General features: G+C 34.6%; 1 protein-coding gene across 6 annotated transcripts in view; it reads right to left on the bottom strand.

Annotated features, from left to right (window-relative positions):
* Window positions 1-16,602, bottom strand: part of ATRX (ATRX chromatin remodeler) — a 309,544-nt gene that overhangs the window by 5,887 nt on the left and 287,055 nt on the right. For all 6 annotated transcript variants that reach the window (XM_035028787.1, XM_035028786.1, XM_035028789.1 and 3 more), the window contains one exon: window positions 631-780. In XM_035028787.1, the coding sequence (XP_034884678.1) occupies window positions 631-780 (150 nt within the window). The remainder of the gene's footprint in view (window positions 1-630; window positions 781-16,602) is intronic.

Here is a 16,602-nt window from a genome sequence, read left to right on the forward strand (position 1 = left end):
GGGCAACTCAGAGAATTCTAATGAGACTCCTAACATCACATTAACGTTAAAGAAGCTTGGTACAATGAGTTAAGAGTTTAAAAAGAATTCAGGTATTAGGATAAAGTTTCCCATGCTTAGGCACATTTTTGCTCAAGTGGGTTGGTGTTTAAAACAGACATGGAACTATTTTAAAGTTGCTGTTGGAGACTGACATTAAAGTCCAATAATGGAATATTTTTGTGTTCTGACATTCAGTCAAAATTTTGATTTCATGGTACACAAGTCAAAGAAACATTTCCTCCTACCTCCAAACTCTAAGCTCCTGTATGTCTGTTACTAGAGTGAGGGTGTTGACGGGAGTTAAGTGATGCTAAATATACAGCTTCCCACTAATATCTCAATTCAGCAAGTGCTAAGCAGAACTGGGCTTACTACTCTTTAAATGGAAACTATTTTCTTCTTTCCCTTCTTCCCACTCTACCACCAAAGGTAACCAAAGCCTATAAACAGACTCGTATTTCGGACTCTGTTCCTAAAGATTCCCTATTATTATTACCTGTTCCAAATGTGACCCTTTTCTTACTCACTGCTCTTTCAAATGACTAACACAAAAACCAAAACCAAAAAGCATTCTGAATGAACTACTACCTTCTTCTCTGCTTCATACTCAGCCCAAGCTGCTTTTCTTTCTTCTTCAGTCAACTCTTCTTCTTCTTTGTGGTCCAAAAGAGAATCATGTTCATGATATCCTACAATGTGTTCTTTATGTATTTGAAGAAGTTCTGCAAGTATGGTGTCCTGTTTAGAGGGGTTGAAATAACAGAGAATTATTTTTTTCTCTCTGGATCCTATCTCCATAGTTCTTTGGTCTATTGTCAGACTAGAAACTAGACACTGGCTGCTACACATAATTCTGATATATATGATATAAATTACTTAGAAAACAGTCACAATACATGCAACACCAGCCTCTTCTGTAAGAACTTCCTATATAACAATGTTTATATAAGCATGTTTTAGGCGTTCACAATGTTTTAAATGTGGGGGTTTTTTTTGAGGTTTTTTCCTCTTTTTTTCTAATTTTTCATGTACATTTTGTTTTGTATTTGTTCTGAATTGATTATAAATGCTAATATAAGTCTGCTTAAATCAGAGATTGCATTGGATGCTTGTGCTAAAAATCATGGCTACTACTGTTTATACATATTTATCTTTCTTTCTTTCACAATCACTTTGGCCACCAGCCACTATACTAACGAAAAGCAAATCTAAATTAATCTAAACAGCTACAGGACAGTTTCACTAGAACATACAGTCCTTATATTTCAATTGTAGAAAGGTCAATTATAAATTACATTGTAAAGATGCATGGGTCAAATTTAAACTGATATATACTATCATTTTATTGTCACAGTGGGTTTTTTTTTAAGTCACAGTGTCTTAAGTGAGTCTTTTAAGGTTAAAAAAATTTAAAAGCTAAAAATTGGGATCATTTATATACTTAGTAAGAACAACCAAACTCCTGCTCTGTGTAATTATGATTATGAGAGAGAGACAAAGAAAGATTGGGAGTAGGGGGTTAAAGTGAACCATAGATATGTTACTTGCTAATAAAAAATTAAAATACAAGTTGTTTATTAAGAAATCACAGATGAAAACCTGGATATATAAAAGGCAAATTAACTCACTTTATAAAAGGATTTTTCATAGCCTCTAACAGCAAGTTCTCTTAGAACACACTTTCTAAATTGAGTGTGAATCTAGTGAAGGAACATAAATAACAGAGCAAAGGAAAGGTTGCAGGGGTATAAGTACATTAAATTTAAATTTAATCTACATCTAGTAATGCTTAATGCCTTCCTAAGTTTTAGCATAGACAAATCCCACACTTGAAAATAATTCTGTCTTTACATCTTCATCCACCCCCAGAGTATTACAACACATGGTAGGAACTCAAATGTCTGTTAAATAACTCAAGATGAAAAATTCAAATCATGAGGCCCTATGATTTTTTCTGTACAATAGGAAATGCTGACACTAATTCCAAATAATCAGAATATTTGGTATCATTTAAACAACTTTTTATTTTGCTACCCTAATAAATATTTGAAATAATTATTTCATCATTCCATGAGATAAAAGGAATTGATTTCATTAATGAATACAACTGTAATTGAGATTTTATACTTCATTCTGACATGATACGTTATTTCTTTTGTTGAAAACCGAAAACATTAGAGGCCACACATAGGGGAGGGCTCAAGAAAGCCTAATGGTGGAATACATAAATGCTAACAGGTTTCGTTCTTTTGAAACACTAGCTAAACATTTCTCTTCTATACCAGTGTAGAAATCTGTCATCAAAGCTGACTTCCCATGCCTATGCCATATAAAAGAGGTTTATCATCAGTAGACAGATCTCCAAAGTTCACAGTTACTGACCAGGTAGGCAGGGAGATAGGCCAATATGAATTAAATTCTATTAAAAGATAATGCTTCTTCAGATGTATGTCTCCCATGCGCACCCCCCAAACTATGACTCAAGAGAGAGGTATATAATAAAACCAGATACACTGACTTATATTTTTAGCAAGTGATCATGCCAAATACAATTAGAAAAGTCAGCTATTCTACAGAATACCAAATAAATTACAAGGTAGAAATGTTCTATGGATAGTCCCTAATTTAACTTCTGCCTAGCAATAAGTGATGTTCTTAACCATAGTCAAAAATAACTTCATTTCTCTAAGAAAGCAACCTAAGGTGGGGGGTGGGAGGGACGGGGTGGCTGGGTGATAGACACTGGGGAGGGTATGTGCTATGGTGAGCGCTGTGAATTGTGTAAGACTGTTGAATCACAGACCTGTACCTCTGAAGCAAATAATACATTATATGTTTAAAAAAAGAAGAAGAAGATAGTAGGAAGGGAAAAATGAAGGGGGGAAAACGGAGGGGGAGACAAACCATGAGAGACTATGGACTCTGAGAAACAAACTGAGGGTTCTAGAGGGCGGGGGGGATGGGGGATGGGTTAGCCTGGTGATGGGTATTAAAGAGGGCACGTATTAAATGAAGCACTGGGTGTTATACGCAAACAATGAATCATGGAACACTACATCTAAAACTAATGATGTAATGTATGGTGATTAACATAATAAAATAAGGGGCGCCTGGGTGGCTCAGTTGGTTGGGCGACTGCCTTCGGCTCAGGTCATGATCCTGGAGTCCCGGGATCGAGTCCCGCATCGGGCTCCCTGCTCGGCGGGGAGTCTGCTTCTCCCTCTGACCCTCCTCCCTCTCATGCTCTCTGTCTCTCATTCTCTCTCTCTCAAATAAATAAATAAAAATAAAATCTTTAAAAAAAAAAAAACATAATAAAATAAAATTAAAAAGAAAAAAAAAAAGAAAGCAACCTAAGGGAAAGACCAAGAGAATTGTGTGCTAGGAACTGATTTACTTTCAGCTGTGCCACTGATTCTCTCTGTAACAATGAATAATAATTTAGTCTAGCTATAACTGTCAGTTGAACAAAATGAAATCCTATCCATTCACATGTATAACAGGATGATATGAGAATAAGCAGAAATAGATGAAACACCCAAATCTTTGGAAATAAATCTTATGTCAATTAAGTGCAGTGTTTACTTCTCAATTATAAACACCAGAGTTCATATATTAATTACTCTTTTATGGTCAGAGAGAAAGCCTTTCCAGAGATTGCATGTATGCAATGTGCATGTGCAGGCACGCACACACACTCTCATTTATACCCTTTAAAATATGTCTGAACTATCAGGGAGTTTTATCAAGTCAGTCCTTATCATCCTATAATTTCAAAGTCCAAACTCATCACCTTGGAATTGGTAGAAACCCATGCCCAGAGAGGCAAAGTAACCTGTTCCAATCACACAGCTCAGACTAGCTGGGACTAGAAGCTGAATTTTCTGACTTCTTTCCAGTGATCATTCTATCACACTATAAAGAATGTTTTCTTGAGGCATAGTTCCTCCATCTCCCAGATCTGTTCTCAAATAAAAAACACTACCCTGAAGGATTTTGAGGTGGGAGAAACCTAAGTATGTCTATTTTTCCCCTCACTTTTAACACTTTTGTACTTTTTGAAGTTTTTTTAAAAATATGCTAATTTTTTAATAAAGGAAAATATAAAAACTGAAGCAAACACAATTCTCAGACACAAACCTGTAAAAAACCAGTTCATGCTTAGCCTAAACCTGACATGAACTATTTTACCATTTTCATCTTCAGGAGATATTCATTTTAGGAAACACCACTTCCAAAACATTTTAATGTCTTCTCCCCACCAATTTCAGATTTAAGATCTATCCTCTTAAGTTAAACATGATTGCTTTATTAAGGTCAGATTATGGTAGAGGCTCAGCCTCTATCCATGCAATAACTTTCCTTTGACCCACAGTCAACTAAAATGCCAACAAGTCAGAGGAAAAGTGCATGTGACTTTATTTTGTATCATTAAAAATTTTTGGACCCTTTTCCTAAAACATTAGCTCCCTCCTAACATCAAACCGAATAACCATTCAAATTGTTTCTACTGGCTACAGACGCTCCCTTCTTTTCAAAGAACTTTAAAAAAAAATTAAGGAAACAATGCTAATTTCCTATTATAAAACCTAGAGATAACTAATGGCACAATCTGTCATATATTTCTGCACACATTTACACTTTACACTCACACTCACACATGCTTTTACATAAAAATGGGATTGTACTATAGTCAAACTGTGGAAAGAGCTGAGATGCCCTTCAACAGATGAATGGATAAGGAAGATGTGGTCCATATATACACTGGAATATTCCTCAGCCATCCGAAAGGATGAATACCCAACTTTTACATCAACATGGATGGGACTGGAGGAGATTATGCTAAGTGAAATAAGTCAAGCAGAGAAAGTCAATTATCATACGGTTTCACTTATTTGTAGAACATAAGGAATAGCATGGAGGTCATTAGGAGAAGGAAGGGAAAAATGAAGGGGGGAAATCGGAGGGAGAGACGAATCATGAGAGACTATGGACTCCGAGAAACAAACTGAAGGTTTTAGAGGGGAGGTGGGTGGGGGGATGGGTTAGCCAGGTGATGGGTATTATGGAGGGCACATACTGCATGGAGCACTGCGTGTTATACGAAAATAATGAATCTTGGATCACTACATCAAAAAACTAATGATGTATGGTGACTGACAATAAAATAAAATTAAAATTTTTTTTAAATGGGATTGTACTATAGTTTTGAAACCACTTTTCTGAATTAGTATCTTTCCATGGACATCATTTTACATCAAATACAAATTATCATTTTTAATGGCTGTAAGGTGCTTACAAATTATACAGATAAATCTTATAATCTATTTAATTATTCTTCTATTTAAGGGTTTATTAATACTTAGGCCACTTCCAGTTCTTCATTATTACTAAATCTGCAACAAAACAGGTTAACGGACAAATTTTAGTGTATTTCAACTACTTGTTCATACAATAACTATGCCAATAATATTCAAGGACTTAAGTATGTTTACCACAATCTTCATTTTAACAAAGAAAAGACACTATATGTGTTAACTGACTTTTATAGGAACAAGATTCATTTACATAGTTCAGAAGCTGGAGGGCAAAAATCTTTCTTTCCTCTAGAGTGCTGTGTGAGACACAAATAAAAGAAAGAAGATACAGAATTTCTGATATATACTGTTTCTACATCTTTGTAAATTAATTGTAGCATACTGTTAATACAAGAAACAGATGATGAGATTAAGACAGCAAAAAAAACGTGTAACAGGATTCTCAGAATATTTCTTTGGGAAAAACAGTTTTGCAAAGTCTAGAGCAAATTATATAAGTTAATAAAGAAAAATTTCATCTCAATATACAACACAATCGGTGGAAAGGTTTTTTGTTTCTTCTCTTTGAAGCATGCATTTATTAGTTGCTATAGCAACACTATTATTGAAAACAATACTGGAACAGAATCTATAATCACTAGGCCAACAGTCGTGAAAATGAGGTTTAAATTATATCCAAATGTGTACCTTTTCTTTGTCTAAACTTTATTTTTCCTTCAGTAAGTGAAAAAGCTTACAAGCTGGGGAAAAGCATGGTCTATATTCTAGTTAAGAGCTACATTAGTTTAAGCTTTAAAAATGACTAGTTTAATTAATGAAACAAAATTAATGGTAAATTAAAAGTTTAAGTTCATTTACTTATAAGTTTAAAGTATTTGGCAAGCTGACAAAAATTCCCATCTAGTCAATCCTGAAATTCAACCCTGAAAATAAAATTTTTAAAAACAATCAAGTCTTTGCCTGAGGGTAGGGGTGCGGGTTTGCCATGTTTCAAAATATTTTGCTTGCCATCACTTTGAATTTGAATTCTATAATCTCTGGAAATAAAATGCCACTGGAATACTTAAGTGCCACAGGACCCACTCAAAAAGCTATGAAAAAATTCCTTTTATTACTTCAATAAGTCTAGATTTTTAGTAAAGAGACTTAATATTCCTGGTGAAAAAAAAAAAAGTTTTTACTTTCAAATTTGAAGGCTGTTTTTTCCCAAACCACACTGGAAAAAAAATAAAAGCAACATACTTGATAAGTAACTAGAGAGATACTGAATAAAGTTCACATACCACCTCATATCAGATTTTTAGATCAAGAGCACATACTTTTGCCAAAGAGCATTTATAAACATATCTAGATTCCCAAATTATAGGTAAAAGTAAGATAGTGGAAACTACAAAACTTGTCACTTTCACGGAAGGAAAAGGCAGGCCTACCACACTGACTTTGGTGGAAGGTAAGAGCCAAAGTCTCCTTTGATCAGAAGAATGTTTTCTACTCAATTTAACATTCAAGGAACTAGAAAGTATACTTAGCATTTAACCTTTAAAAATTTGTTATCCATTATAATTACTACATAAGCCACATATCATTCACTGTTGAGGTAAAGACTGTCAGTCAAGATTTTATATGACTAATGACTTTCTAGAGGTTGCAGCTTTCCAAGTAGAGCCTGAATTGGAACTGGATTCTCATGCTATACAATGTGGAGTTCATATTATCTCTTTATTTCATAAACACTGTTAACATCCTCTAACTCAACTATAGGTATGCTAATAAAAAGGATATAAACAGAAGACATATGAAATAGGAATGAAAGCAGATATTTAGCAGTTCAAATTACATTTTAAAGAAAGAAAACATTAAAAAGGTAAAGTAATAAGAACAAAATACATAAATAAGGCCATCTAGTGATTCTTATATTGACCAAATCTCTCATGCAATTTATATTCCTTTAAGGGTCCAAAGTAATGAATATGATGTAAAAATCTTGGTCATGAAAACATCAGTAACTGAAGAGACAGAAGGAGGCATTCACCTACTTAATTCACCCAGAAGTATCACAGCCTACATTTTCCACTATTCCTAAAATGTTACAAGACATTTCAATCAGCTAACCTAACCATTCAAGTAACATACTTTAGGATATTAACATACAGATACTGTGGCACTCAAGTACCTTATATTAATTCAGGATCACTGATCATTCCAACATGTTAGTTATGTCCTTCTGAACTCCCCTAAATGAAAATGGAAAACAGTGAAAGGACATATAGCCTTGCTTTCCAGGTTTCTCTCTACAACAGACAATTTCATGACCAGACTGTTTGAAATATAAACACCAATATAATTTTGCTGATCTGATAAAAAGACCTGTGTCAGCCTTTTGAATTTCAGAGGAAAATTTAATGGCAAGACTTAGTTTAAATTTCATTATATATATATATAAAATGTAAATTGGGAGACTTTATGTATAGTGGTTAAGATCACAGGCTCTAGAGTACTGCTATCCAACAGAACTCTGGGCAATGATGGAAATGTTCTGTCTGTGCTGTCCAATGGGAGCTACATGTGACTTCTAAGCACCTGAAATGTTACTAGTGCGACTGAGGAACTAAAAGTTTAATTTAATACATTTAAATGCAAATGTAAATAACCACATGTAGCCAGCTCTTGTATTGGACAGTGCAGACCTACAGTCTTACTGGGTTTAAATCCTAGTTCTAACACTTATTGGCCCTATGTCCTTGAGTGAGTCATCTCTCTGAATCTCAGTCTCCTGGTCTGTAAAATCAGCCTAATAAGTATCTACTTCACAAGATCTACTGTGGAGATTAAATATTACACATGAAGTGCTTAAGCACTGTGCCAGGTTTATGATGACCTTTGCATTGCTAAATCTGATGGTCAATTCTCAGACCTGATCCTGTTGATCCCCCAGCAACATCTAATAGAATTTAATCCTTCTCTTGATCAAAATATTTTCTTCTCTTGGTCAGCTAACTGGAAGAATTCTACTGGTGTTCTTTACTACTTTCTCTTACTTCCAACACCTTTTCTAAAAGTCTAAAGCACCCCCCCCACTTTAAAAAACAATGTATTACTGTACAGAGAGAGAGAGTTTTACACTTTAACCAAGTTTTTCTAATGAAAAATTCAGATGTTTGATAGGAAAGATTGTTGGGTATCAGAATTGTCCTAGAAAATCCTAGATATATGGTTGTCATAGAAGGACCAGTGAGTTATTACCTGTTCTGCGAATGTATATATGTTAAAAAAATTTTTTGCTGATGTTTAAAGGATACCTCTCATTGCCTAAAATGAGAGCATGATAAGCCAGAGCATTTTATTTATGTTAAAGTCAAGTCAATTTGTGCTCTTATTTTACTAGAGATTGAGGCAGAGAGAGCAAGTGATTTGTTAGTAAATTTTTTTGTTTATGTAAAGATAAACGGCCTTGTTTGACTTTTTTCTTTCTCTTTTTGAATTCTAACTTTGCCATTTAAAGTTCGGTGATCTCTTGGAACCAATTCCCTTACTACAAAGAGATAATACCATCAGTAACTCATGGAGTTATTGTAAGAATTAAATAAGAGAGTGTATTTAAAGGAACATAGCACAAGCACTCAGTATGTATTACTCCTTTTGCTTCACACTTTGCCTTATCCTGTATTTTTAAAAAATATTAATGTCTTTTTATACATTATCTATAAAACATTCTTGCCAGAAATATCTGCCATGAATTTAATCAAGCCTTTGGGTCTAATTTCCAGTTTATAGAATATGTAAGAGATGGAAGTTCAAACACACCACCAGGAAATAAATCAAGAATGGAGAGAGGATGAGTGCACTAAATTAAAAGGAATAGAAAAATGAAATACAACAATCAAATACAGTGTGTGTACCTTGAACGGAACCTGATTTGAACAAAGAAGCTATAAAAGACATTTTCAAGACAACTGGAGTAATTTGAATACAGGTATGGTATTAGATGATGTTGGGAAATTAAGTTATTAATTTTATGGAATAGTGGTTATAGAAGGAATGTCTATTTTTTGAAATGTCTTTATATTTTAGAGATTTATACTGAAATATTTACAAGTGAAGTATAATCTTATAATTTAAATATATACATATAATTTGGGGCACCTGGGTGGCTCAGCTGGTTAAGCATTTGACTCTTGATTTTGGCTGAGGTCATGATCTCAGGGTCATGAGATCGTGCCCTACATCGGGCTCTACACTCAGCAAGGAGCCTGCTTAAGATTCACTCTCTCTCCCTCTGCCCCTCTCCCCACCCCACTCACACTCTCTCTCTAAAAAATAAATACATAATTTATAAAAATAGAACTTAAAATATTTCAGAAAAATAGAGGAGGCAAATGTGGCAAAATATTAGCAATTACTAAAACTAGGTGATGGGCGTATGAGTATCCATTATATTTTTCTAGTTTGAAAATTTTCAAAATAGGAAAAAATTTTAAATTAACCATTTTTTCCTTATTTTCTTAGCAATAATGGAGACAGATAACACTAGACAATGTGACAGAATTCTGAGACAGCACAAAGTCTGAAAGATGTGTCAATATCCTTTTTACCCCTAGTTAGCTCTATATTTAACCTATCAAAAACAGTTTTCTAAAGCTGGGATCTGAATTCAAGTCACCTCTCCATAGATTTTTTTTTTAAAGCTAAACTGAATGCATAATTGCATGCTAACACTGTTCTAAGAACTTTACACAGAGTATCTAATTTTCATAGTAACTCTATGAAGTACATACTGTTATTATCACCATATAACTGATGAGATTTCTAAGACCATGAATCAGCATGGGCTGCTGGCTCCCCCCCACCACAATCAACCCACAGAAACTACAGAAAGGAAAAAGAAACATAAATTCCAGGAACTTACACACACATGCAAACACACATGCAAACACACACACACACACACCATCCCTAGGGTGACAACAAACTGGCACCATATGCCATTTGAAGCAGAGTTACTGAAAAAATGTACCAATAATTCAAAATAAGCATTTCAGGAAATAAGGAAAGGTATTGCAAATATGAAATTCAAACAAAAATTATCTAAAAAGAGCCAAAATGAAATATTAGAGATAAGAAATAATCACTAAAATAAATAACTCAATGGATAATATAAAAAGCAGAAGAGATATAGCTAAAAAATAGTGAGCTAGGAGATCAGAATGAGGCAAAATAAAAGCTATAAGATATGGAAGCTAAAAGCAGAAGGTCAGGCATTTACTAATAACAGTCTCAGAAGGAGATGAAAAAAATGAAGATGAGATTTTTGAAGAACAACAGACATAAGTATCTTGGAATTATAGATCAAGAAACTGAGGCACAGAGAAGTCAAATAACTTGACGAAGGTCAAGATTCAAATCCAGGTGGTCTTTCTCAAGGGCTCTTATTCTTAGTAACTATGCTGTACTGACTTGGGGCTAGAGATAAGTTCAGCATCCAAGATACTTAAAGAGGACTAGGATCAGCTTTGCCACCCTAGGATTTTGCAGTAACTAAAGGATAAAATCTATATTCTCCAGTATTACACACCTTGGTAACACTGAAAATGCTTTTTCATAAACCCATAGTACTGATCAAGAAGTATGAGGATGTGAAGAAAAGGGGATACTTGTGCACTGTTGGTGGGAATAGAAATTGATACAACCATTATGGAAAATAGCCTGAAGGTTCCTCAAAAAAATTACAAATAAAACTACCATATGATCTAGTAATTTCACTTCTGGGTATTAATCAGAAGGAAAGAAAAACACTCAAAAAGATACCTGAACCCCACATTCATCACAGCATTATTTACAAGAGTCAAGACATGGAAACAACCTAAGTCCACTGATGGATGAATGGATAAAGAAAATGTGGTACATATGGACAATGGAGTATTATTTGGCCATAAAAAATAAGGAAATCCTGTCAATGCAATAACATGGAGGGACCTTGAGGGCATCATGCTAAGTGAAATAAGTCAGACTGAGAAAGACGAATACCTATGATCTCACTTACATGTGGAATCTAAAAAGCTGAATTCATAGAAACAGAGTAGAGTGGTGGTTACCAGGAGCTGCAACTGTGTGTGAAATGGGGAGATGTTTGTCAAAGGGTAAGATGAATAAATTCTGGTGATGTAATGTATAGCATGGCAACTATAGTTAATAATACTGTAGTGTATATTTCAAAGTTACTAAGAGAATTGATCTTAAAAGTTCTTATCACAAGAAAAAAAATTTGTTTAACTATGTGTGGTGATGGATGTTAACTAGACTTACTGTGGTGATCATTTAGCAATATATACATATACTGAATCATCATTTTGTACACCTAAAACTATTCTATGTCAATTATATATCAATGAAAAAGAAAGTGGGAAATTAAAAAAAGGAGTTGTGAAGTCATATCAAAGGAGAGTGCCTCAGTTTACTTTTTCCACAAGTTTAATCACGTAACAAATTAACGTCAGCACAGTAGAGTGTAGTGGTTGAAGGGTATGGGGTCTGGTTATGGCACTGAGATCAAATGCAGGTGTCACCACTTCTCTGTTATAATTTCATCATCTATAAGATAAAAACAAACTGTACCGGCTTTGTAAGGTGGCTATAAGAATTAAAAAACAGTAACAATAAATAAATGATTCAATACGAGTAAAGCCCTTAGTACAGTGTCTGGCATAAAAAGCACTCAAAAAATGTTAGCTACTGTTTATCTTATTCTTAATTCAAAGGTTTAGCTGATAATAACTATAAAGGCAAATCATACTACTACATACCTGATAGCTATAAAACAGTGGTGGACCTTGTTAAAAATACAGACTCCCAGGGCCCACTCCCAGAAACGGATTCAGTAGGTCTAAGAAGCAGCCAGGAATCTGCATTTTTATCAAGCTGCCAGGTGATTCTGATGCTATTCAGAATCTATTCTGATGCTATTACTCTTAGTCTAAGAACTACACACAAGAAAAAACACTATTTTATTTTATTTTCATTTTATTATGTTATGTTAGTCACCATACATCATTAGTTTTTGATGTCGTATTTTAAAGGCGTGTCAACCACTGCCTTACAACCGTCAGCTTGCAATTACAGGACAAAAACTCATTTGTTCACTTGTCACATTTTAAACAAATACTTGCTATGTGCTAGCTATTATGCCAGGTGCTAGGAATATAGTGATGAAGATTCACTGACACAATTCCTACCCTCACAAGCCAGTAGTAGGAAGCTTATAATCTAGAAAGAACAGACATATCATTTAATTTGTCTACAGAGCCAAAAAAAGTTCCTGCTTTTGAATTCCTAATGAATTTTGAATTCCTAATGAATTTTGAATTCCTAATAAATGAATTAAAATTCGTTTAATCAGTGAGCATTTACTAAATATAAACCTATTTTAAATTTCAGAATTTCCATAATCTTGAGTAGCAGATCTTTCTAGTGTTTCAAAAGGAGACACTTCCTGAAGTCTACCTCACACATCCTCCCCAACAGAATCTTGAATTCCACCCCCAACTCTGCCAGTAAGGTGGCCTCATAGATGTTGATGTTTCCATTAGCAGTGATTTGCAAGGCATCCTGTCAGGGTTAGGGAGGCTGCTATTCAGGGGCATCACTGGCACCAAAGTCCATTTAATCCATATGTTTTCCCTAAAATACTTGGTAACCTTGGCTCCTTAATAATTTTTGTGTTATAAGGTGATATAATCAAAATAAGATACAAAGCAGCACTTTAGGGGTGCCTGGTTGGCTCTAAGCGTCGGCCTTCGGCTCAGGTCATGATCCCAGGGTCCCGGGATCGAGACCCTCATTGGGCTCCCTGCTCGGCGGGAAGCCTGCTTCTCCCTCTCCCACTCCCCCTGCTTGTGGTTCCCTCTCTCGCTGTGTCTCTCTCTCTCAAATAAATAAATAAAATCTTTAAAAACAAACAAACAAACAAACAAAGCAGCACTTTAAATAAAGCATGGACAGGGGGGCCTGAGTGCTTCAGTTGGTTCAGCTCAGGTCATGATCCCAGGGTCCTGGGATTGAGCCGCATGATGGCTCCCTGCTCAGCGGGGATCTTGCTTCTCCCTCTGTTCCTCCCCCCCCCCCCCCCCCCCCCCGCTTGTGCTCTCTCTCACTCACTCTCTCTCAAATAAATAAAAAATCTTGGAAGGAAGGAAGGACGAAGGAAGGAAGGAAAGCAAGCAAGCAAGCATGGTCAGTCTATTGTTTTTCTGGTTTGTGGAGGGACACTAGAAGCACCTCTTCACTTTAAAACTACAGAGGTATCAGCTGGCTATAAGGTAGACAATTCTTCTAAAGTCATATGTATTATTTAAGAAAAAATCCCTGAATGTTAGAAAGGGTAGTAGTTTATAGTCAAATGCATGCTAACATCATTAAAAGTGATTATCAATATCTAGTATTATTCACTCTTGATTATAATTGATCTCTCAAAGAATTCAAGCCTCAAATACCTGTCTCTTCTGCAGTCTAGCTGAGATTACTGCCTGCCTCTGGACCCTAAATGTTTTTAGTCTTCTACTAATCTGTCATATGTCAAGCTTAATCTCCTAAGGATCAGGACTTCCCGGCTTCTCTGAAATTCTAAAAATTTATGTCTATACTGGTTTCAGAGAGATGAACCAAGTATAATGGCAATATTAGTAACAATTATGGAAACAAAAAGAGCAGCTAATATTTGAGCACTTACTATGTGTTAGGCAGTGGCTTTATGTGGATTATCTCCTCTGTGAGAAAGGTACTACTATCTTACGTTCTTGAGGGAAGTGAAGCTTGGAAAGCTTATGTGGCTTGCCTAAGATTACATCCTAAAAAGAGCAGTTGACAGGTGACTGGAAAAAGGAACAGGCTTAAACCATTTGCTCTTTTTACTAGGTATCAACCATCCTGGAAAACACTGGATATAATTATAACCTACAAAGAAGTTGTAAAATTAAAACAGTTTCTCTAGAGTACATTATGATTTCTGGTGCTCTATTCTTATTCAGGTGAATAATCATTTTTATGCCAGTGAATACAAAGAAACAATACTAGAACTTGTTTTATTAAATAATAAACATGTAACTTGTAATAAAAGAGGCAGAGAAGTAGGAAACAATGACATCAAACCTCATATATGCTTCAATTATGAGCATGGCTCCTTATAGGTACATGTCAACAAAAACTGGGTTCATGTGCCACCATGTGGTTAATATGCTATAGGTTACTGACACTTGCCCTATAATTAAATGGGTCCTTTTGAACTTTTATTCCTAAAAATAAATGTGTGAAAGTTCCCTAAATAAGTTGATTAGCTATTTTAGACTTCACATCAATTTTTTTAGTGAGTATATTTCTCTCTAATGTTAAAAAAGACTAAGATAAAACCCCTGCATTAACACTGCACAATAACATCTCTGTTCAGTAAACTATGCTCTGAGGTATTAAAACTTTAATAAAGGGTGAAGACAAAGGGAGAAAACTGTACACAAGATCAGGGTGGAGGAAGCAGACCTAAAGCCTCACTTTGGATACTTTAGTTTAAATCTCCATTTTGTTCTCTCTATAATTACCAACACGCAGTACACCTTTAAAAAGACAGGCAGTACAGTGCTAGAAAAGGGAAGTACAAAAAAACTTTTATGCCAGGTTTACTGACTTTTGTTTTCTTAATAAAGGGTACAGAGCTTAGGCTGTATACTCACTTAAGCATATTAGGAAACATGACCCTGACCAAGATTTGCATCTCTGCTATCTGTGTAATTCATAAGTTTTTTAATTATGTTCAGTTAGCCAGCATATAGTACATGATAATTTTTGTTGTAGTGTTCAATAATTCATTATTCATAAGTTTACTACCAGAAAAAGATATTTGGTCTAACATAGTCTACATAAACGTTAACAGAAGCAAGTTATTACTTTAATAGTTAAAAAATAAATAGTTAAGAATCAGTCAACAAATCTTTATCACTAGAAACTTATGTTAAAATGTTAAGTTTAGATAATGTTGGAAGTTTCAAAATGGCTGAAAACATTATTACCCTGAACAACTAAAGAGCTGCACCAACACTTTGTAGACATGATTCAGGAGACCCTAAAATCAATATATTTAAAAAATAGGTTCACAGGACCACAAAGCGTTATATTTCAAAAAAAGAAAAGCAGTACCAACAACAGCAAGAAACCAATGAGGGGATTTAACAAAATATAATTCATGGGGTGGAGTGGAGAACAGGGCTGACTAAAATAGCTAATTCAGTATAGAACTGAAGACATGAATTAAAAACTCCAATTCTCTTCCTTTCACACACCTGCTGTGACAGACAGATCACTCTTCATTTCAATTTTACTACTTGCAATAATAAGTCTGACACTGCCTTTCAATGATAATATGGATCATTAAGGAACAATAAAAAGTCCAGTTAAATATCACTATAAAGGCGACTCGGATTTCAAAAAAGGCCATATAAAAGTGCCAGCATTATATAATTCACTATGGATGAAAGAAAAGGAGCAAAGGATATAGTTCTTGCCTTTAAAGAGCTGCAAAGATAAAAAGACAAGAAAAACAGTCAAGTGGTTAATAAACTTAAAAAGTCTGAGATATTAAATCTAATTTTAAAAAATTAAAAAAAGAGAAAAGTAAACAAGAACAGAAATATAGGAGGAGGAGCTATATAATAATTAAAGAGGAAGTGATAAGGCAGAAAAAGATATAATAATCACATACCAAGTAAATTGAAAATAAGCACTTCAAGAAATATCAAAGGGCAATGAAAATTAAAAGGCATGCAATTTAATCATTATTTAGATAATAACAATTTGAAGGGGAAATGAAAATATATCATTTTTAGCAGTCTTTCATCTTGAACATGATGTATAAAAAAGAAGGGTGCTTGCAACTGTACTATAATAATAGGAACCAACTCTGAAATGTCTTTAATAAGAGCAGGTTCAAATACTAAGAAATCCCTCACTATGAATATCAAAAACACCCACTTGTACCTATTTCAGAGAAGACCAATTTTCAAATTATTAAAGGAAATCAAAACCAAACAGTAATGGGCAAAGTTAAGTGAAATTCTAAATATAAGCCTAGGGAACAAAGTTAACATTTACTGAGTACCTACACTGTGCTTGGTACTTCTCTATCCCCACTGCTGCCACCTTACTTCAGGCCTGCAATACCTCTCTCATCTGGACTGTAAAATGCTATTAAAAATAGCATCCT

Source organism: Mirounga leonina, unplaced genomic scaffold (genome assembly GCF_011800145.1).
Source record: "Mirounga leonina isolate KUSES-001 unplaced genomic scaffold, KU_Mleo_1.0 Mir_204, whole genome shotgun sequence".
Lineage (NCBI taxonomy): Eukaryota > Metazoa > Chordata > Mammalia > Carnivora > Phocidae > Mirounga > Mirounga leonina.